Genomic DNA, 25,581 nt, shown 5'->3' on the forward strand with positions numbered 1-25,581 from the left:
ATTATATACCTTTCCTTAAGACCAACAGCACCGGGTAGATATCACTCTCTATAGTCCTAACTATAGTCCTGTCTCTTTTCGTCCTTTTCTAACACTTGCTGGGTGGGCAGGGTGTGTGTGCCCTCTTTCCTCTTTCAGCACTTACTGCTCAACCCTCTCTAGTCTAGCTTTTGCTCAGCACAGTCAACTGAAACTGTTCTCTCCCCATTACACTATCCACTCAACTCGTGCAGCTACCCTCTCTTCCCTCTTAATCCTTCTTGATGTTTTTGCCGCCTTTGACATTGTGAATCTCTTTATTCTCCTGTCAACGCTTGCTGACCTGGGGATTTTTGACACCACTCACATCTGGTTCTCCTCCTACCTCACTGATTGTGCATCACTGCCTTGAGAGTTATGAGCGTTGTGCTGCTTTGCTTTTGTTCCCATGAGAAAATAAAGCTAAAGGGTGAGAGACATACTGTACACAGGAAAACAACTAGCAAACAAAAAAGTTGCTTACAGGTCTGCATAATATTTGACTACTTCTCTATACTTAAGCTATACATAAGCTGTTAATAAAGAGTGATTTGGGAGATTAGTCTTGAGTCTATTGTATGTCTGTTAAATATTAAATACTTGAAGCATGCAGAAAGAGCACTGCAAATTTGTAGATAATACAGTTCTGCAGATGAAGACACATTGCTGCAGAGAGAAATCAAGCATTCTAAAACAAAATTATGCTTACAGACTTCAGCTCGCATTGCCTTCACAATAAACACACACAAGAGATTATGTTATTTTACAAGTCAATTGATATCAAGTGACATATGTCTGGTGATATCTAGTGCTGTTAGATTGGTAAGGAACGCAGATGTTATTCAAATGTCACTTCACAAAGTTCACAATATTCTACAGAATCTAGGCTTTAACACCAAGGCTTGTCTTAACTGGAAATCTTTGACGAATGACCTCTTTCTCAAAATGCTGTTTTGTGAGAGAAATGTATCAACATCTTTGTCCCAAATCAATTCAGACATTGTGTACATTTTAGAAATATACTCACAATTTCAAGTTTTACATGATGATTTTCAATAATGCAGAAGACAATGAACCTACTATACATTTATTTTATAAACGTATACAGTACATGCATTACCTTAGGGTAATTTGAGAAAGTGAAGCTGGTACAAAAAGACAGTTACTTTGCAGACACAACTGTGACATTAAATACATTTCTTTTGATCAAAAACACTGGATAAAATAATATTTTGGTGCAGGTTGATTACATGTGGGCTAGGTAAACATATCTTCCAATAATGTCTGCAAACATTCAACCAATAACAACTTTTAACCACAGTACATACTGTAGAACACAGTATGTACAATGCACAGCACCAGGTGTGTGAGTATTCAACTTTTGAAGCTGTTATTTTTCTAAATACCTAATTCAATCTGATCTATGGTGTTCAAAGTTCACTTTCACTTTGGTCAGCTATAAAGCTCTGGATTCTGGTTAGCTCATGTGTAATCAGAACAGCAGGAGGTAAAAAAATCTTTTTCTCCTCTTCTTTCTCTAATGTGTAAGAAGCTGCTGGGAAGAGATTACACTTTCTTTGAATTACACATCCTTTCAGCACCTTGGAAAGCAACACCCAGTTCTGTCCACATGTACAATAAAGTTGTAAATATGTCTCTTCCAAAAAGAAGGAAAAAACAGTACTGTTTGAGAAACCTTTGAAAATTAAACTGATGGATTCTTCTGTTGTGAATTCCTTTCTTTACTAAAACCGAGCACATTCAGTTAAGGTCATCTTAAGGTGAGCCACCAGTGGCTACTGTGACACTCTAGAAATGCACTCCAAAAGCTGAGGGCATTAAGAATGTGGTTTAGTATATTGCAACACATGCTTGAGGTTTGCCTATTCACCCATGTCTTTGAGAATATGGTGAATAACTTGCAGCTGAAGTAGATGAAGTTTTCTTTTCAACAGCTATTTGTACTGTTTTTTAGATTTGACTATTCATTTTGTCTTTTACACCCCAATTGCAAATCAACCCAATTCTCACACAAATTACACTCCGAGACTGTTTGGGGTTTGACACAGGGGTCTATGGTAATGCTTACTCTGAGGTAGAAATAACTTACGCCAAGGGTCTCTGTTTCACTGTCAAAGGTCATACTGCGAAACATACAGGGTATGACAAATGCCACTTACTATATGTCAAAACCCAAATGAGATCTCCCAGCTACAGTGTGGAACGGTGCTTGAGATCTCACGACTGTAGAACTTCAAGTTCTGGCATAGGATGTTTCTCAATGAATCACTTGGGTTCCGTAAATGCCATTCTTATTATACACTATATACACTCAAACTGGACATTTCAACAACCTGAACACCATCAATTTTGCAGAAAACTATTTATCAGTGATTTGTGTTATATAAACTATAAGTCTGTCAGCTGCAAATGAATATAGGATGACACATAATCTTAGTATACTCCAAGTCAAACAAATTAGTCAGTACTGAAATGTACTGTAAAATCAAAGGCTGGCCAATTTAGTAACTTAAAATGTTTATGATAAATACATCACATTCTGACAGAGCCATTTTCAGTAATTAAATAACAGTATATAATGACAAATGAAGGAATAATGAAAGTAATATTGTATACCAAGAGAAAAACAAATAAAAGACACTGACAATATAGATAAATATGTAAAGATAGTGGCTCAATACCAGAAAGAAAGAGAAAAAACACAAAGAGAATGGAGAATGACAGTTATTTTCTATGGAATAAGTTAGACAGCTGTTAGGATCAAACATTATGTCTTTCTGCTGTTTGGCCCCATTTCCCAGCTGTCAGGAGTGATGTCATTCTTATTCCATGCACACCTACAGTATCATATCAAGTACAGCAGAGATCTCCAACCCTTACATTCCCATCCTGGTTAGTCTTTTAGATCACCTGATTTTAATGTTTTGGAATTCATAATTTGCTTTGATTTAGCAAGTAAAATGTTCAAATATAACAATTCTGATCATTCAGAGTTGAAGGGAAGCAGAATTGGTTACAAAATTACCTGAACTTAAATTAAATCACCTGCTAAACTTATGACAAAGAAATTGTTCCAAGTCTTTAAAAGCTGGTGATTTAATGATGACCTATAGTACAAAACCTAATGTATTAGGACTCTCTTGGACCAGAGTTGGAAACCATGATGTACAAGCACCTGCATTCTTGTTTTAGATTCAATAATAATAATAATAATAATAATAATAATAATAATAATAATAATAATAGCTTACACTTATATAGCGCTTTTTCTGGACAATTCACTCAAAGCGCTTTACAGGTAATGGGGACTCCCCTCCACCACCACCAATGTGCAGCATCCACCTGGATGATGTGACGGCAGCCATAGTGCGCCAGAACGCTCACCACACATCAACTATCAGTGGGGAGGAAAGCATAGTAATGAAGCCAATTCATAGATGGGGATTATAAGGAAGCCATGATTGGTAAGGGCCAATGGGAAATTTGGCCAGGATGCCAAGTAATTCAAGACAAGTAACACTGAATACGGAGTTAAACATACTGTATATGTAAGGAGGAAGAACTGTAAAAGTATTCCTAAATATAATGTAATACTTCCTTGTGGGTTAACACAGATGACAAATTTGTAGTTATTTTTTTCACATTTAACAACATGACAATTTCTTAAATTCACACTGTAAACAATTAAAGGGGCCACTTAAAAGAGCAGTAATACACATTAACAAGAACATTGTTACATCTACTTTCCATCCATAAAATGGATCATTAAATCTAATCAAGTACAGACCAAAATGTCTTAACTTTGTTTACATGTAAAGTCATGGAAATGATAAGTAGAATTAAACTAGAGGATCACCTGTATAAAACATATAATTTTAGGGAAAAAATCAAATGTATTAGGTAGGTCTTGTTTAACCCAAGGAGACCTTAGTCAATTTTTGCCTGGAATGACGTTCCCTGAAACATTTTGTAATATCTCTGGAAGTTTATACAGTAGAAACCTGGTTTACGGCTTCAATTAAAGCTAATTAACTTCTTAAATTTGCTGAGCAAGCACTGGATACTGAACATATGGTATACTCAGATCTTTGGAAGTTGATAAAATTTCTCATAAAAAGTTAAATCTTGGCAATCAAATGGATATAAGGGAGGATACATCCTGGATGGGATGCCAGTTAATCCCAGGGCACATACAAACACAGATACAAACACGCACACCCTCATACCAAGGCCAGTTTTACGGAAGCCTACCAACATGTCTTTGGACTGCCGGAGGACACCAGAGCACCTGGAGAAAATGGTTGCAAACATGGGGGGAAATACAAACTGCACGCAGATAACACTCCAGGAATTAAACCCAGGGCCCCAGAGCTGCACGAACGCAAAGCTAACCACTGTGCCATGGTGCTCCCCTTTGAAAAAGTAATGTGAATTATATTTTAATTTGATATAAAGCGCACATTTCACCAATTAAAATAAAGCAAGCTTTCTTTTGTTGACATACACGTATAAAACATCATGCTGTCAGTATTTTTTTAAAGCCATTTACCGGCTTATATTTGAGCTCTCTTTACAGGTATCATGCATATAAATTACAATGCCCTAATTAAACAATACAAACACCAGATGTATGTTTATTGGGTTTTTATTATTCTAATATAAATTAATGCAAAAATCTGTTGAAGCATACTTCATCCTGGCAGCATTTAGTAGATGTTTTTTCTTTTATAAACTCATCATATTTTATGACCTGATATAGCAACCCATACTAAACCCAACAGCAGGTGTTATGAATTCTGATTATCCATGATTGATTGATAAGCCTTGCACATGACAGCAAGAGCTCAAGGATATGTACAACCCTCTCTATAACAAAAGGGATCCACTTTGGCAGTTTATTTTTTTGTGTGTCCATTACTGGGTTGTGCAAATCTACCCTATACATCATTTATATGACAGGAACACTGTAGATTGGTGAGGGAAGTTCACCAACGTCTGCTTAGGAAAGCAAACTAGCCATTACTTGTGGCTGACAATGTCTTCCTTATTGGACAGTGCTGAAAAAGAGACAACTCTTTCTGGTTATGACTGATAATGGAACAACAATAAAGGACTTGACCTAAAGATTTATTAACACTTCCTGTTCACCTGCTTTAATTTCTTGCTTGTCCTATTTGTCTCCTTTTCTTTTGAGGCATCTCAAATCTGAAACTCATGTTAACCATGTCTTCCCCCAAAGGAAAGCTTGTCAAAGCCAAAATGTTATAAGGTACATTACAATAATATGCTACTTTGTATTGAGTAAGTTAGCAGTGCAGCTCTGACTGACAACTTGCTGCAAAAAACAAAGTAACAGAAGTCACTACTAAACAAGAAATTCTGGGTCTGCTCCACAACTCAATCTCACATAACCCTAGTGGTGTAGTTCAGCATATGCAGGCTGCAAAGGAACAAGTACAGGCTTATTCCATGCTGAAAAGAGAAGAAAGGAAACACAATGTTTTGGCTGTGGAGGCTTTTTCATGTGTGTGGTCTTTTTAACCCTTTTTAACCCTAGTAGTTGGCCAGTTGTGTATCATTGAGCACCTTCCCTGGCTGAGCTTCACTGGTCCTGTGCTCCTACCAAATGCAGACTGACCTGTCTTTCCTTCTTAATTAAACTGAGGACAAGGATACATCACAGTTTCTATCATTCTCCCTCATACATGTAAGCCATGACTGGCTCACTTTTAAGATGGATTAACAAAGCCGCAAAGTACAGTCTCAACAGTTGGGAGCAGAGAATCAATGTGAATACCCAGATTTGCATAAAACCACGGCCATGTCTTTTACGTATAGTTAAAAGTAAGTAAATGCACTGGCTTTAAGTTACTTAAAATAACATTGATCAACTAAAACAACAGTAACCACAAAGACATCATAATCAGCTAAAACAAACAACATGAATCTCTCCTCTGCATCCAGTGGACGCCTGCATGTTCTCTCTCTGCCTCCATAATGGAAAGGGCAATAAGACTGTAAGTGATCCTGTAAAGTCATCTCCAGGTTGTCATTCCCTACACTGCTGACACAGAACTGGAAGAATTTCGAACAATACAAAGACAAGACCATATTGAAATGCGGATGGGGAGTAGTGGGTACTTCAGCAGGGAACAGGGAGAGGCTCACTTGTTAGCAAGATTCATCTCACGATCCAAGTCTGTTGCACAGCTAATTTGAAAATTGCACTTAATCTTTTGCTTGGTTTCACCCTGCTTTGCTTTTCTCCCAAGACCCTGTCAGCGAGACGGAATTGAGAACAGGTGAATTCACGAATGCTAAATTTGCAGATGTCAAGACTCTACTGTTTCTTTAATTGCCTGCACCCTACATTAAACAGACCTTTTCATGTATAATCCTCATTGTACTACCAAAAGTATCACATTAGTTGTTTACAGGCATGAAAGGTGCTGCACCCTCTGTAAATGGAGATGACTGTTTAGTAACTGATATGACAGTGTTTACTCATTAGTGCACTAAGATGGATGGGTCTACTGTACAGTAAACATTTGCTACCACAATATTTGAACTGTTACATTAATGTACTGACACTCCAATCAAAATATTTGTTTTAATCTGAAAAAAACAAACAAATGCAATTAAGTAAAAATACAGGTACCTGTATGTTCTCATAATCACAAATGGGATCATTTAAAGACACTCACAGAACAAGTTTGCAGTGTTCCTAGCAAAATGCTCAACTACAGCAGCTACTGTACAGATATTCAGGTAAAATGCCTATAATTTTTAAGAACATAAGAAACGTATTCAGTTTATCTGGCTCATTTGGTTGGCAGTAGGGGATTGATCTAAGGATCTCATCCAGTTGTTTCTTTAGAAGCTAGGGTATAAACTGGACAGCTTGTTCAGGTCTCAGACTCCCATAAACATCTGTAAAATAAAAAATGGCCTTATGTTCTCTAGTTTTTTCTTTTCTTTTTCCTGGGGAACTCCATTGGGTTGGCTTTGTCAGTACCTTTGATGATTTTAAATGCTTGAATCAGGTCCCCTTGTAGTTGTCATTGTTAAAATCATTTTCATTTTAGAATTATATAGTCATATCTACTGTACTAGCTTTCAAGATGTTAGCCTATATTTCTACAATAGGAATGTATCCCTGATGCTGCTATCTGTCTGGGGACACTTGCAGTTGCTGGTAGAGGTGCATTCAGGGTCTTTGGCTGACAGATTGCAGCCTTCAAGTTCATACAGTAGCTCTGGTGTACTCATCAAACAGGAATATGTAAGGTTAGCATATACACTGATGCGAACAAAGAAAAGTAAAATTATAGATGTATCATTTCAGGTTTTTAGCCAGTGACATTTTTCAAAATAAACTGAGCTGAAAACTCTTAAGAGATTTCCTAATTTCAAACAAATTTAAGGACTGTCTTCTGTAGGTTTTGACTGCTTGCCTTTAAATTATGCTATTCTTTCAAAATATTGTTTTTCTTAAGGGCCTAGTCTGCAACACACATTTGATTTGTTTCTTATATATACTGCATATAGAAGAAACTATATATACAGTATATACTATATAGTATATACAATAAACATGTTGAACATTTGCATTTATAAATCACATTCTATTGAAGTAAGGCAAAATGAAAGCATGTCAAATTATATTATTAATACAGAAGCATACATTGAAAGAAAAGTTAATGTGTATAACAACTGTAAAAACTGAAAAATGGTACAAAATGAACTTGTCATTTTACAATGTTAAACTTTCATAAGGAAAATGTCATAAAAGCTGTGAAGTAGAAAGATCACAATGCCTTTTTACTCATAGATATCTGCAGGCAAATTACCTAAAGAATATAGCTAAATCACTGTCAATTACAATTTAGAAGCAGGGAGCCACGAAAGAAATTCAAACAGAGAATGAGGAACCCTCCTTATCCTATTAGAGGTTCTCTATATGATTCCCTGTTTGAGCCCTAAGGTGATTTGTCATGCCATTACAACAAAAGAATCTCCTTTTAAAGACTTAAACTGAATGAGCCACACAGGTAAGGCCAATAGGCATCTCTAGTCAGAGAAGCATTACACCAGACTGTATTAGCCTGATTTTGCTCTAAGTAACAAAATAAAAATCACATACTGTACATAAACACTGGGAATAAAAACAAAAATGAAGACTGTGATATATTGTGTTAAATGCTGTATAGGTGATTAAGGGAAAAGTAAAATGTAGGTCATAATTTTGTTGATAAAAATATCATTGTGATAAAGGCATTTAAAATCTAATTTTTCATCTGTATGGATGTCTGTGAGGGTGTGGAAAATGAACTTGTTTTTATTTTTAATTCCATCACCATCCATCAGTTAATTTAATTAAAAATTATCTGTGGGATTTTGAATGAATGCCTCTAAGTCAGAATCCCCCCGTTGTACATTTTAAAACAACATAAAAACGTGCATCTTAACAATTACAGACTAATAAAGTTGTACTATGGTCTCTCAAGCCACCAGATTCTTACAGTAAATGCTTAAAAAAGAAAAATACAATGACACATGCCATAATTGAGAATGGTGAAGAGTAACTCCTTCCTTAAGAAAAACTGACAGGGGTCAGGGACCCCCCAGTCCATTGCAAAAGTAATTCGTGGACCCCTGCCTTGAACAAGGAACATTATACTCTGCTGGTGAACTGAGCCATTTATTTTCCATAAACAGAATACCATTTCTTTCAAATTCAATTATGTCTCCTCAAGCCCATCACTTCTTTCTTACCTCTTCATGCAGTCAGAATCTCTGTGCTGTCAAGACAGATTTCCATGATCTAGAGCAGAGTAATCAGGCTTCTTAACCCATAGCTTTTTGCTCACCTTCCAAAAAAACTGCATAGTCCCATTCAACATACTAAAACTGCTAGGAACAACAATCAGCATGCAAAGGTTTAGACATCCTCCAGTTTCTGTGATTCATGATTATCTACTACACTATGGAAATAGTTAAAATATTAAACCCTTCATGTGTATTCCATGTCAATTCAAGTCCCATGCTGTTTTTGCAAAATACTGCATTACAGGACATGATTATGAAGTGTTTCATCAAGCATGCCTACTTTTCAGAAACTTAACTGAGTTTGTTGCTACACAGAGTTATCAGTAAGACTCCAAAGGCATCACTTTTGTTTTGGCCTGGATATTGATTGACAGAATCCCCATGTGAAACCCCTGGAATGACACTGATTAAGACAATCTAAACAAGAGCAGAAGTCATGTCTACTGAGTTATTATTGAGGCTGGGTGGAGACTGATGTTCCCTTACATCAGACTTAGCTGTATTCATGTAAAGAAATTGTTTCCAAATCCAGACTATTGTAACTGTTTAATTTGCCTTGCTTTACTTTTCTTCTCGTGTGAGCTACCATTTTTGTATGTTTCCTGTACTTAAAAATAAAAAAAACATTCAAAATAACTCTAACCTCTCACCTACCCCTTCCTCATCTGCCTGTAAAGCCTGCATCATGCAGAATTAAATTCCCAAGAAACAAATGTTTCTACTTTTTTATCAAATTAATGACCATGAGGAGATTGTAAACTTCCAACACACTACAATTAAATGTCACAATATGTGCCTCTTTACAGTTACTGTCAATTGTTAAGGATTTACAGATTTTCAATGGGGTGAATATGGAATGAAAATGTCTCTTAAATCAATCACTAATAAATTTCTCTGATAAGTAATTTATACCTCCATAACATGTCTCTCTTAATGGAATGATTAAAAAAGCGATTACTTGTGCAATATTCATATGTATAGCCTCATCATCAGGCATTATAATTCTATACTTTCTAGAGCAGCTAAACTCCCTAAAACTTTTCTTGTAGAACAAGAGGAAGAAAAGTAATATGGGTGTAAAATAGCATTTTCACACAAAATAGGTCAAGTAAGGTTATTTCAGTAGCTTTTCTGACTGAGTGACAGCTCACATCATAATCAATAACTGTAAATAATATACAAATACAAAGACTTTATTTCCATCTATATCTGCAGGGTTATTTGTAAGTCTCCTTTATAATTGGCTGTCAAAGAAAAGGTTCACCGTGTTCTTTACTTGTGCTTAGTAATATAACATGCCATTAATACTCAATCCCCCAATACCTCAGTGATTTCTTATCTCAATTTGTACATTTGAAAACAAAAGAGAATAGCAAAAGAGTAATGTCAAGATAGCACATTGCAATTGATCATTAGACTGCTGCAGATGTCAAAGACAATCTAAGCAAATAAGATATCCACACTAATTTACAGCCATTCCTGTATATAGCTTTTTTTTAATTCAGAAGACTTCAGAAGAGAGTACAGAGTTCAGTCCTTATAGGGCATAATTCCAATTCTGGATGTACTAACACCAACTGAAACTTAAGAGACTGAAATGAACCAACAGTTCCTACACTTTGGTAGTAAGTATTTATCTCTTTAGTAAGGAGAAAGAAAACCTCTAGGGGTCCAAGGTCAACTGGTTGCCCAACCCCTTTGGGCATGCTAACATTATATAATTAAAAAAAGGAAACAATGAGGGTATTAATCCATCCATCCATCATGTCTTCTGTGTGTTAGTAAATTGACAGGACTAGTGGATGGTTGTGGCATTATTGGTGGTGGTTAATACCACATTCTCACATGGAGTTAATCAGTTTAAATGTGGATATATAAAGGGGTATCACACTGTTACTGGTGGCTGGGCAATTTTTGGTAGCACTCTGGGGTTACCAAAATACAGAAATTATATTGTGAGAAACAACTGAATCTGCACTGGTCAGTATTGTTGTTGTGAAGTTTTCACGTGTTCAGATCCCTTGAACCACCTTGTTTTAGAGAGTGACAAACTAATAAGAACAACACAGAATCATTTACAAAATATGAGGCAGAAAGCTTAGAAAAGAAACTCCAATTCAAGCTTGGGTCATGTTACTAGACACTGTGACTAGGATTCCCCAAGCAGCAGAGGAAAATTAAGAACATTGCTGGGGCTATGAGGGTGTTGACTGGGCAGGCCTTCCTTGACTTTAGCTGAATCACTAACTGCTGCAACTTATCATGCGTCTGCAGGCTTGCTGTTTTATTGATGAGGCATGGTGTCCCTTTAATCAGTATTAACTTTCCTGTCATGCACCGTAGACCTTGCAAAGCGTGAAAAGATGATTTATGGACAGGTGGGCTCATCAGAGGAGTATGATTACCAGTTTTCATTATCTCCATGCGGTACTGGGGTTGTATTCATGATCTATGATAATAACGTAGGTCATATAAAACCTATGATACTGTAACTGCCAATTCCATAAATGGACATACATTAGATTTAAAAAAAAAATAAAATAAAACTTTGAAAATTATATGCATTTTCCTTGGAAAAACAAACCCTCCGGGAATACTACTGGAAAGACAAGCTCTGCACTAAGAACAGGATGCAAATAAGAATGTGTTCAATCAAGCTAGTGTATGTTCATCATAGTCCTACTTTACTTCAGACACAAGAGTATTAGGGTTATCTTCTAGTGTCTATGACGGACATACACTGCAAGGCTAAGACTAGTTTTCAGTTCCAAGGCTCAATTAATGCTGCATGAGCATTAAGATGTTCACAATAACAGTCTGGCATGTATGTCTCAGTGAGGTGTTGAGCTTGTCCACCAATCTGTTCTAAATGCTGACAATCAATTGTCCATTGTTTTTCTAAGAGAAATGAAAATAGACCCTACAGCTAAGATTCATAGATTTGAATGTGCTCGTTGCAGTGCAGTTGGCCTAGGCACTGTACTGTGCTGTACTAATACAATCCATTAAGTGTAAGAATCATGTACTGTATATAACACTTGGCTGCTGTCAAAAACTCCTCACAAAAACAGGCAAACACACAAAGCAGCAGAGGGTATAAATGGATTTAGAGCAACCTGAATTCATATTCACCTCTAAAACTGCAGTGGAAAGAACAGGGCACAATGAGATCACATAGTTCTACACTGCACACAACAGCCTTAAGCTGAGCTGTGCCTTAAGTCAACTGCATAACAGGCAAGTCTGCCTCTGGGCATTTGTTTTATTATATAGTTTCCCACTGACTAGCAGCAATCTGTAATGCCAAAAACAGGATTCTGAATCTTAAAGACAAGACCCTTGGCATTCAGCCTCATTTCAAAATCTTCCCTCTGTCAGCAAATGTGATTACCCATAATACACTGAATATCAAAAGTGACATCATGTATAACTGAAATAAATTCTCAAAAGGAATTGGAAAATGCCAATTTTTATCATAGCGTGAGCACTGCCATTATATTGAACAGACATGACACAAGTGCATTCAGTATGATGATTACTATGTCATCAACTGGGCTGATCAACAGTGGATATACAGTACTATGAAAGGCTAGGCTAGTAGAATGTGTGGCCACCAGTAGAAACATATGATGAGTATATCTGTGACATGTTTTATCCCAGGTTGCAGATGTAGGTTTATGGGATTATGTCTCATTCCTCTTATAGCCTGAACAAGCATGTGCCTGAGCACTATCCCCTGAGTACTAGATGCCACGTATTGTCCCAAATCACCTCACACATGTTCAGAAAGGCTAGTGTGTGGTGAGCAGGGCATGCATAACATAACTGTCAGATTCACATCTTGCAAGGAAGCTGGTGTCACATGAGGAGCATGAGAATGCATGGAATATTGTCATATCAGGATACGCCTACAGTAAGGCCTCAGGGCATGATTATGCAGTCAGCTTTCCATTAGTCAATAGAAGTGGAGCTTTATAGTGACTAGATGACAAGACCCTCATACTAGTAGGTCTACTGTACACAATTAAAAATACAAAAAACCACACATGCTGAAATACATTAGAGTGCCCTACACAAAATTAATCTTTAAAGAGCAGTTGGGTCCAATGCCAGTGCACCAGCGGTGTTGCTCAAACATACTAGTGGCACAAAGGCATTGCTGTCTTGATAACATGGGCATAATAGTTCCTTTGTTTGTATTTTTTTCTTGTTTATCACAGGGCAAAACATTCAATAGCTTAATCACCTGTATCCAAACAACTCTCACACTAATAAGATGATTTCATGCTTGAATGATCAATTTATCAAAATGACGCCAAAAACATTTAATCAATATCCAAAATCCTTATGACTTATTATTCTAAAAACATACATACATAGAGAGATATGTTTCTTGATGCTCAATATATTTATTCTATGATTATCATGACAATGATTATAACAGATTAGCATCATTTTGAACAGTGACAGGTTTCTTTTTTATAAGAAATGGTTTATTAATATTCTTTTAATTATAATGGGTTTAATTTTATTTAATTATCCCTGCTCTTTCCAGAATACATTATCTCGTTAAAGCAGAAATAAGCAGCAACAACAAACAACAATTTTAATGGTTTCCTTACTGAATTACTGAACACAAAGGCACAACACTTACATGCTGATAGGTTAGTATTAATTGACACATTGACCTGAAAATATTTTTAGAACATAGAATTTCTAAAAAAATCTTTTTATACCTTACCCAAATTGTAATGGTCAATTGTCAATCAAGTCTCTTTTGTTTAATATGGCTACTTGTCGTTTACCGATTTGGGCACCAATAGCTTCACAGTGTCTTACAGGAAAATTAGGATGAAGCAGTAGTGGGGTTGTTACGTTTACTGCATGTTAACACAAACAGCATGTCACAGCTACAGTATGTCTGTTGGGTGAAGTTTAAGATGCTCTAACTCTCTTGAGCTCACTCTACCTCAATCGTGATCAATTTGGTATAAATCTGCTTTACAAATAAATGCTTTATACATGAATCCACCTGAAAGTTCAAAAATTATTGAAGATTACATGGAATTCAGATGTATAATCTACCATTATCTGCTATATCAATTGCTTCATAATTAGTCTGATATAAAATGTATGAAACATGAAAGTGTTAAATGAATCATGAATTCTTCAAAACCATCTTTCAAATAATTTTTATACTCAGACTGTAGAACTCAAGTTCCTTTCTTGTATAGGCATGGAAGAAATTGGCTATGTTGATACAGTGCGTATAAAAAAACTGCTTTAAATATGACTGTACTGAAAAGATTTAACAGGAATTTTGTAAATGTAATAATGCTGATTGTTCAAGGAAAATGTAGAGAGAGGCAATGGGATCAAAGATCTCAAGTTTTAAATGAAACAATCTCCCTCTGAGAAACAGAAGCTACCAGAACATGAAAACATAAAAAGATTGTAAATGGGATTTGTGGAAGACTTGATCAAACTGCCAGATTGCAATGAGTTACATTAATTTTTTCACTTGGCTGTCAACAACCCCTCAATGTTGAGCTGCAGGATTCAGGGAGCAGGCCTTGCTGCCGAAAAGTCTGGGGACAGCTTAAAGTTAAGACAGTCTATATGGACTTGGATTTTGTGAGTGTGCTCTTTTCACAATCAGTGAGCTTCTCTTGGATTTGAGTCCGCTAGTGAGATCATTTGCTTCCATAGGAGTGGCTGTGCAATGTGAATGATATTCTTATGCCAGCTAACAAAGCTGGCAGATTACTGTAGCACACGGTGGCTAAAACCAAGTTCTACTAAAACAGTACCCAATGTATTCCATCACGTAAGAAAAAGAATTGAAGATTTCAATGATGGCCAGAGCCCAAAGTATGATCCCACTGCAATTTATCTGGGAGTGACCCTAGACAGGATCTTGACTTTCTGGGTATGAAGAAAAAAGTAGTGTTCTTTTATTTAAACTTTATGGTTCAAAGACAAGTTTTGCTTCCACTATAGTCCAGACATCATATTCTGTAGCAGAGTAATGTACAGACACATCTCACAGCTGAATGCTACCATGTATATTGTAAACAAAATCCTCTGCTAAACGTGACACCCCTGGATTCCTTTTCTGGTAAACATCACTCCTCTACACTTGGGTTTCCTGCTAGGAACTGAGTGAAATATCCATGTTGCACCACACCTACCACTAAATGTCGATGTATTCAACCTGCCTACTGCTGACCTCTGTTCATGGCATCTTATAAGGAACATAGAGGATTTTTCTACAGATTCCCTCTGGGTCATGGAATGAGAATCATAGGTAGTTGCAAACTCCTTGAGGCAAACTCCTCTTTGTCAACCTACACGCAGGCTTTGAACTTCCATGGAGAGAGAGAGAGTTTTCTACTAAACAGATTCAGGACTTTGATGCAAACCCTTTATGCAATACATCCCCCTCCCCAAACTCCCTAAAATATGTTCCCTCCACAGACTTTGAGGGGGTTTGTGTACTTTGAGGGGGTTTGTGTATCTGTACGCAATTGTACAGATATTAATCCTATTGAAAACTGGCAAAACAGGTGATGTGCTGCTCAAACTTCAATACCAATGCACTCAACATAACCTCAAATGTGTGGAATGGAATGGGACTGGGCTGCACTTGTTTTGGGAACTTGTGAGACACATGCAGAACATCCCATTCATGTTGCTTCTTTCTTGTTCTTGTTCTTGTTGCTTGTGTCATTAGATGGGGTTCTTAATATTTTGGCCACTGACCAAAAGGCAGGAGGAACATTGATAATCAGAGGCTTTAGTTATTGTCTGGAATATATGCAGCTTCAAATCGGGTTTTTACTTTACTGTACGACTTTCAGAGTCTCCCAAGAAAATAACAAGGTAATGCACATTTCTATAAAACATACTGTATACCCACAGTGTTAGCATTTATTTCAGATCATTACATGGATCATAATTTGGTCTGTTTTTAAAAGTATAAAATGGGAACATACATGCATATTAAAAAGAAAAAAATATCCACAGAGTTCTGTATAAGGATATAGTTTGTCAGAAAGAAAAATGGCAATATATCATTTATGAATCGCACAATAGCACTTAATAAATTATCAGTATTTTTTATAAAACTAGGTAGGCACTTATTACCTTTAGTCATTAATAAATACCTAATACCCTATGTTTCATTAAAGCAGTATATACTGTATTAGTCAATTTCTAGCACCCATCAAGTTGTGTTTCATTCATTTCATTAATAAAGTAGTAATGCATGGCTTAGTAAACTTAAGATTCAAATACTATTTGTCATATGCAAGAAGATTTCTTTTCACAAAGCTGTTAGACTTGGATGCACAAGATCATGTGCTACAGAACTAAAAGACAAATAAACATGTAAAAATATTCTGCATTGCTACAGTGACAAGGGGATAAATCCATCAAGATTTAAAAAATGCAACTGTAAACTAAAGAAGGGATTCCACATGGCATTATAAAAGAAAAATAAATAGCTCTGACAGCTGTCTCACAGACAATATCACTTTTTAAGACAAAAAAAGCAATCAAGAGATAAACTTAAATTAACAAATAATCAGCTGTGAGTGGAACTTGCATGAGATCTATCTTCCTGTTATACTAAATGATTTCAATGCAAGTTTAGAGGTATCAATGTTCAGTAAAAAAGTATTGCTAAGGATGTTCCCTCTGGAATTTACAGGAACAAATTGCATTTTATGTGTGCTTTCATATCCATTTCAATATTGAAATCTTATTTACCTCTTCATGCAGAACGGAAACCTGCATTTCTAGACATACTTGTCATATATAGCAAGCCAATTCAATGTTTCACCACCCTTCATAAAGACGGATGATGTTTTAAAAATGTATAATGACCCTTGATAAAAGGGTCATTCAGTCTATTTTTAATTTGGCTGTGTACTGCAGATTAAAACTAAGAGTTCACTATTCTATTCCCTGCCTTATATGAATGTCAACTCAGCCTAAGTTTACAACACACCAGAAACACACTGGCAGTTTTTCCCACTCTGACGTACCCCCTTATTTAAGCATAAAGTGCCACTAATAAGTGATAAAAGAGAATACATGTACAACAGGGGTTAAACCATGATCTTTGCCTTTGACAAGATATTCTGCCAGTCACCTTTCATTGGGGCATAAAAGTCAAAATAACCCAAAACTGAAGAACCAAATGACCCCCTTTAATTTGTAATCTTTTTAAAACATAATCTCAGTGATCTGAATTATCTCATAAAATATAAAAGTTTAAATGTCTAAAAGCTGAACTCCGTTGTACAGGGAGTGAATCATTAATTCTCATTTCTTCAATTCTTATTTTTACTTCTTGTGGTTTCGTTCTTTTAAAAAGGTTGTTCATTACACCTTGAAAATCTGATTAGATTAAAGTTAAAAGGTCTTATGTTTCCTTCCAGAATTCTTTGTTCTGAAATTTAACATAGAATATCAAGAGACAAATTGTTTGAAAACTGAGATATTGAAATCCAACAAACATCATTAGAACTGCCCTTCAGGTCTTGAGGAGGTTTGATGTTTTGACATGGTTTATAAGAGAGTGAAATTTCTCACACGGTCTTTCACTTGTAAAAACATGTATTGAACACATGATTTCTTGAGAAAGGGTGGGGTTTTTCGATGGGGGGGGGAGGATGTAAATAGAGGTGGGGGAGGATTTTATAATGTTAAATGCTTTGCTTTTTCTTTGTCAGTAATGTTTGTTGTTGACTTTACCTAATTGATCCATTCACGTATGGTTAAAAGTCACAACTTCTCCTGAAAGGGCTGAATGTGTCATAGGAAGCTCTTCACCCCACTGCCCTCAGGCAAGGGATATAAGAGCATACGGACACTTACCACTAGATTCTTTAATAGCTTCTATCCACAAGCAGTGAGATTGGCAAACACATTTACTGTAGCCATCCCTCTCGGACCACACCTACTGTACATCATCACCATCTACCTCATTATGATTTCTTATTTATTGCACATCTCCAGTCATTGTTTACACGTCTGTATTGTTTACATTCAAACTGTCTACATGTTTACTTGTACATTGTCTACTGTTTGTTTGTATATTGTCTTGATGCACTGTTTGCACTTTGTTTTGTTTTTTACACTTGTTTTACAATCGAGAGACTTTCTGTAAGTAAGAATTCCATTGTACCAGTACCGGTTACATATGGCAATAAAGTTCAAGTTCAAGTTCAAGGAAGTGACCTTGTAACTATTAGCACAGACACAACCATCGTAATTACACCCATTTAGAAAAAGATAGTTTCTCAATTCTTGCTTAAAATAATCAATAATGATCTGTACACATTATTAGGTTGCCTGTAATAAAGAGTGTTTTTCTGTCTTTCTCTAATGTTTGTAACATCTGAATGGATGTTACAAAATCACATAACATCTGAATGGATGGTCATGTCTTAGTAATGTCCTGAGACGCATCTGGTCATTTCTGGAAGAGCAAGTGTGTGACAGGAGTGTTTACATTCCAATGTCATTTAAAGTACATTTCTGTAGGGCTATGTCTGGAAAATAGCAGATTAAGTCAACAATAAAAAAATACTGAATATATATTGTATCATGTATGATATAAATAATTATTTAGAGGAAGCATACAGTACATACAGTCTACACTACTTCTGTACAGATATGAGTGTCTTACCCTAAGCTGAACTGATTTCAAATGGAAGGTCCCAAAAATGAAGCCATCAATTAAAAAAAAAATCAAGAGATTACAAATGTGAAAAAAAGCCAGCAAAATCATATTTTATAAATAAAATATTAAATAAAAATGGTTAAATACTTGTATGGTAAACTAAATGACACTTTTATTATAGCTTTTTAGTTCTTGATTAGCAAGAATGATATTGGTGACAGCTTTAGTGTACATTTCTTTAACCAATTACTAAGAAAATGCCACATCAAAGGCAATGACTGTGCAGGCTGGGAGTATTTTTGACATTACAGAAGTGCTCCTTGGCACACAACAGTAGAGTAACAATGTTGTTTAATGTACTAATAATTAGATACAAGACTTAAGCAACCAGTTAGCCAATGAAGATCTTCCATTTAATTACTGTTTTTAGTATCCGTGCAAAAGCTGCTTTTAATCATTAATGTCTATATTAAAGATACATCATTAATATGATATTTACTTGGCAAGACTCTGCAGTCTGTGCAGACCTTATACAGTACCTTCCACTGCCCCTACTCTCATCTTCTGACCTAGAGACATGTTCAGAATTGCTTCCCTTCCCTTAGAACTTTGAACAAAGAATGCCTTGATTTAAGAATGCTAAACTTCTCTCTGGTAGGTTATTCAGAATATGTAGCTAGGGTAAATACGACTGTGACTTCGTAATTCCGCATTATATACTATATAATATTCAGATTCATGTTAATTAATTTGCTCCTTCATTCACTGTTTTATCTATTTTGTCTTCTGATTTAAAACCCACAAAGAAAAATTAAATATTATTTGAAAGAAAATTACAGTACTCCATATTCAATGTGTAGTATTGAATAGATGCATTGTAACCCAGGAAAAGAAAAAAAGCAGAGATAATATCATGCCTTGAAACATTTATTTTTTATTTAATTTATTTATTTATACATGTGGAATGTAAGTCTTTAGATAAAGATCTGAAGAAAATATATTCTCTTTATTGAATAAGATAAAAAACAGTTAATTTGTCTAAAGGGATCAAAGAAATCGGTTTTCCATAGTATTCTCTATCCTCTGCTGACAGATACTGATTAGAAGAAAATCAAATATGATAAAGCAAGTATCCCGCTGCTATAACCAGCCCCTCACCAAGGACTGCAGAGATGTTTAGAAATTTATCAGCAATTCTGTAAGTGTTTTCCTGATAACCCATATACAGCAACATGCAGTAACATTTGTTTATTTTGAGCATGACAAAAACACAAAAGACTGGTACATTTAAAATTCTGCCCTACATTAATAAGCCCTAGAACAGCCCTTTTTCTGTCTGAAGCTCTTTTAAAGCAACTGAAATGTACTGTAAGAAACCATGATGGTAACTAAGGCCTTATTTTTGTAGAGGACTACAGTATATATAGTAAATGAAAAGGGTAACAGCCTTGGCTGGAAAAACACCAAGCACAGTGGTCTCAGAAGTACTGATTCTGCTCTAGATGGTGGCTTCACCCCCTTTGAACCAGGATTTTGAGCTTTCCCCTAACACGACTCCTGGTCTTTTGGCACAGTGGGATTCCCCTTTGTCCGGGGAAGCTATGCTGGATCTGAAGATGTTCAGGAGTTGTTCCTGAATGGCCATGATCAAATCCCGACACAGTTCAAACTGCTCTCGTCCCATCAAAATGTCATGTGAAAGTGGTGTCCTGCACAGCCTCCTTGAAATACTGATCCCCACAAAGGGCTGAAGAAATCGGAACTGAGTCTAAGCATGAAAATGTTAAAGAATTAAACACTCTTTTAGATATAAATCTCCAAAAGGTGCCAGGAATTCTATCGGTGTGCACATTTTTTTTCATTTGAAAATGCTCATAGGAGGACTTATTCCTGTCCACTGCCCCTCTGTAGAATCCCCTTTTAACCTACAGTAATTTTGCTTCTCTAAAATGTACAGTATCTCTTCTAAGAACCTCAGTGAATTAGCAAGTAAATCTCTAACTTCTTAAAAGAGATGTGTCAAAATCATATCACAACAATCACAATCACATCACAGGAGAGCAAGTACATTTGAGATACCCGGAGATAGGAGAACATGTTAAAGGTGCCCTAAATCTTAAAGAATTGCTTGCAGCAATTCAGCTTAACTGAACTTGATGTTTTTATTCAATTAAAATTCACAGAATGAGAAGAAAAGAACAATAATGTCATAAATTCCAAAGTGAACATTCAGTGTTTAAAGCTCCACTGTTTCCTTCTTACTTTCTTCAAATGTTTTGAATGTAAGCCTTTTTTTATAAAATACAAAGATAAGACACATCTTATAATTCTGATAAACAATTAATTTGTAATTACTAATTTTTGCATTTACCTTTCAAATTGCTATTTACTGTCAATTTAGAACATCTTACCCCATTTTGACTCTCTTATACCAGTCAGCTGTAAATGCTATAGCTTGTTGGTAGTGAATGTCTGATCAGCATTATTTGCTTGCCCTGCATTGTACAATTTTCTGTAAAAGTGTTATGCTAAATGTGCACCGTTAAAATTCCTCTTCTTTCTCAAAGCATCCTGGTGATCACAGGACCTGATGGATGCCCTATACTGTACATCAGTGTCATTGTTTTGACAGACAAGACTGAGATTCACAGTTATGAGGAGTTAGGATTTCCAAATCAAGCGCACACTTAAAAGGACAAACCAAATTTGTATGAATCAAAGTGTTCTCTTAATTGTCAACTAGTATAAAAATTATTTCCAAAATGAATAAATCACCTTGTCACAAGGTGGGGCTAAAAGACTGTGGAACTGACCAATATTCTCTTCAAAATAAACAAAAGTGATTGAAACTCACTCTTCTCTCTGTTTATGCAGGTCATAAACCTTTTAATGCTTTATACTCCATACATTCATGTAAGGCTTTTGAATGATGATTCTTTTATTTTATGAAATTGTTTTAATGCAATTGAATATTTGATGGATTAATGCTTCTTTTTCTAACAGGTTTCACAGAAACTAAGGCATTCTAAATGATGACGAATGGAACCAAATGACAATCTTTAATGCTGCAGTAAAATAAATTAATCTAATCTGATAGAGGACAAGTGTCCTCTTTGGTTTATTTCATGACCTCTAGTAGCCTGCATTTTTCTAAGCTTTGGGTTTTCTGTGTAGTACTTAAATAACCTTTGGAAAACATTCTCAAGAAGCATTCTATGTTCCAACCTTGCTTGAGAAAGATGTCAAGTGTCATTAAAAAAAATAGAGGATTTTTTATGATACAAAAGTTTGGTTTCAAGCTTTTATAACTAAGTATTTAAAAATATCTTAACACTGACAGCTGAAAAACAAAACACCTGATAGCTGAAAAATGAGTTAAATCGCAAATGATTTTTAAATTTTATTTATATTTAGCATCTAAATTACGAACTTACAGACACTGTCTGGGGGAGTACAGTATGTACCTGATAAGATTAAGAACTGTATAAAACAAACACAATTAAAAACATTATAAAATTAACTGCTAGTTTTAAAATATCCCCTTACTCCTCTGCATGATCATCAGCAAATGTAGTAAAAAAATAAGATTTGTCTGACAATATTTTTCTAGAACCAAATTACAAAGCAAGTAGTATAGCATATGATATAGTATTTCAGTGTTTCTATTGGCTTCAATTGAATACATCAACTTTCTTCTTAAATAGAAATTCTAAATACAAATTCACTTTATCTGATCTGAAATACAGTATGTAGCATACATACTGTACAAGTGATCACACAACTTTCCCTAATTTCTCACCTATTTAAAAACAGTTCAAGTATTGAAATTATGAGGGAGAATTTTCACAACCTTATTTTATTTCTGAGTGATAGTCTAATTTAAAAATCAACAGATTTATGGCTGGCTCCTTGACGCTATAATGTGTTAATCAAATACTAAGAAGAATTAACAGATTTATTAAACCAAGGCCTAAGTCCAAGGATATAATTTTTCAACCCATTGAAAAAAACTCACTCTCATCATAACCCTGTTGTATTAAGCCTTACATGAAACAGGGAACTCAAAACTACAAGTAATATTTAAGATAATGAGCAGATTGAAACAGTAGGTGGTTCATTACAGAAAGCCATGAATTTACCCGGCGATGCTGCTGAAGTTGACCGATGAGATGAAAAAGCTGGAATAAATTTGGGGATCGAATAGGTTCTACAAACCATCCTTATATCCTTTCATACAGTATATCCTTATGTTACTGTAAAGACTTCTTTTCTCTCAATTCTTTTGGACTCTGTCTCTTGGTTTTGGAGTCACTGTGCTTTCAAGGCAGTGTGCCTATACAGCATATTTAGAAGAATTAGAGACTCCTCTGTTACTCACCCATGAAGTTAAGGTACCCCTCTCCACCAAGGGCGTGTGTGATGAGACGGATCATCTTATGAAGCTGAATTCCACGGTCAATGACTTGAGTCAATGGAGTCAGGATGCTCATGTTGGTGTACATTTCAGCATCCATCAACCAGAAAGCCAAGGTCTTGTCACCAACAAGTGCCTAACCAATAAAGCATGTATTTAATTTCATTTATAAAGCCTGCACACAAAATTAAACACTTTGGAAAAGAAGAATATTAATATTGAGTCAATTTTTATGAAGCCTTGTATTGTCAAGTGCTGTTCTTAGTTAATGTCTTCACTCATTGCCTTTCAAGTATGGATACATGTCACTGATCATAGGTGCTTCTGTCTTACTGTTGCAATTCTTGAATTCTCCAACTCCAAATTTTGAAAATTTCTCATTAAGTTAAAACAGTCTTTCTCTTTTTATACCCTCTAACCATATTTATAAAACAAGAATGACATATTCAGGAAGAAATAAAGTAGAAAAGGCATTACATTTTTTTATGCATGTACACACAATTCGATTGTCAAAACAGCTACAGCCTTTGGTAAAATTATTTTCACTGCTTAGGTACATGCTTTGTATTAATGTGAATATCCTAAATGTGTTTTAAGTACTTGGATGTGGGCTGGGGGCATGAAGGTCTTAAGCAAAGTTTTTTTTAATAAAGAATTATTAAAAACAAAGATAATATTGAAAACTGAGTAATGAAAAAACAATCTGAATCATGCTAAGGATGTTATTTTACATTCATTTTCCAGACAAAATTCCTTACAATATTTTTTTATTATCTGCTTGTGATATAAAACACAGATCCTGCAATGTAACAGGTATTTTATTGTAACCTTACTGGAAAATATGTTATTTGACATATTCGCTTATACACTAGAAGATTCAGAAGCTGGCTTTTTCAGTTGATAAGAAATAAATGTGAAGCTTTTTTTCATTACTCATAAAGGTAGAACTTTCCATTTCAAATCTGCAATGTGATTTCAAACATAAGCAGAAAAAAATGAATGTTCTGTTAGGAAATTAGCAAAAAGGGAGCACATTTGCTGTAGTGCACATCTATATTTCTTCTCTTGACATTTTAGGAGGGGGTGCATTATTTTAGACCAAAAGCTGCTGTTACCTGGTCGTGGCTTTCTGCATACGCAATGCACTTCTCTGCGTATCTCCTGTTTGTCAATGTGTAAATTATATTGCCCATATTCCAGTCTTCATCCTTGTACTCTTTGAGTATCTGCAAAGACAAGGCAGATAAGTTCAGTATGTTGACCTACACTGGGTTGTTCAGAAACAAATGTAGTCCAATGCGTGCAGATATTATCTGGCTTCGGACACAAACCGGATAACACTGAGACTCTTTATACAGAAAGACATAGGAAACTTTATGTTCATAGAAGGAAATGTCCACAAAAACAAAAAGGAATAGTACGAGCTTTATAAGCTTGACAAATACTGTCATTACTACATAGCAACCTAACATATGAATACAATGTGTATCATATGTGTTCTGCAAAGACACAAATCCTAATTTTTTACCCAAAATAGAACAGAAAAAATAAAAACAGAAATTCTAAATGATACATGTATATAAAAAGCCTGATTAATATAAATTAACACTTCCACTTGAGGTGAAAACAGGTCACATAATGTAGCTCTGTTGATTATTTGTAAACCAGGTCAACAATTACTAATGGAGCCACTTCAGTCCAACAACAGTGCAACAGTTAAAGAGGATGGACATGCACTGACATCCCACTGTCAATTCAGCATTAATCCTGAACCTGACCAGTACTCTGTGGAGTGTATTTACCCTCTGCAGTCTGTTTATTTAGCATGCTAACTGTCCTATCAGGTTTGATTAATTTCACTTAAGACTGGACACCTAAAGCATTTATGAACAGTGCCATGGTATCTTTAGTGAACATGTACTCAGGACCTTAGTTTAACACCTCATGAGAAGGGAGACACCTTCAGCACAGTACTCCCATTCAGCACAGTGGAGTATTGGTTTGGAACCTCTGGTCCTAAAAAAAGGAGGGACAGTTACTGCCCAACCAACATCAATTACATCACCATGATTTTCCTTCAAGGTCTCCCAACCACCCTGTTCAGGCTATAGGGGGGTAACACTGCTGGGATGCAAGCGTACTGTAGTTTGAGTGTGAAAATGAGTTCTTAGTAGTCTCATTCACAAGTGTACAAAAACTGCATGGCTTCGAGGTGCATGTTTTTTTAAAAAATATTTAATATACACACTTCCCCACACTTTGTGTAGAGTCTTTATATTAATTAATTAATTGCTTTTGACTGATCAAAATCTGTTTAAGGGGTAATTCTGTTGTGTGTGCAGATATGCAGGCCCATCATATAATATATTATATGAAGAAGCAATGCTACAAGAGCTTGGCCATGAGAGTCAAGAGCTGATTCAGTTTTATGGTATTAAGAGCAACTGTTTCACACACCTAGTCAAATTAACATTGTTGTAGTTTCATAGTCTGGCAAAATGTACTAGCAAACGATTGTATACATATAATGTTAATTATTTTTCTAAAACAGGGTGTATTTTTACAAGACAAAAATCTCTTGTTTTAGACCCCATTCTTCATTCATTTT

At 35.5% G+C, this 25,581-nt stretch overlaps 1 protein-coding gene across 1 annotated transcript in view; it reads right to left on the reverse strand.

The window, feature by feature from the left end:
* LOC148830688 (1,4-alpha-glucan-branching enzyme-like) overlaps positions 1-25,581 on the reverse strand; it is a 371,399-nt gene that overhangs the window by 87,818 nt on the left and 258,000 nt on the right. Inside the window, exons 11-12 of the mRNA XM_088922045.1 lie at positions 24,089-24,199; positions 22,938-23,109 (exon numbers count right to left, since the gene is read on the reverse strand). Of these exons, the coding sequence (XP_088778171.1) occupies positions 22,938-23,109; positions 24,089-24,199 (283 nt within the window). The remainder of the gene's footprint in view (positions 1-22,937; positions 23,110-24,088; positions 24,200-25,581) is intronic.

This window comes from Atractosteus spatula, chromosome 7 (assembly GCF_055471065.1).
Source record: "Atractosteus spatula isolate fAtrSpa1 chromosome 7, fAtrSpa1.hap1, whole genome shotgun sequence".
Lineage (NCBI taxonomy): Eukaryota > Metazoa > Chordata > Actinopteri > Semionotiformes > Lepisosteidae > Atractosteus > Atractosteus spatula.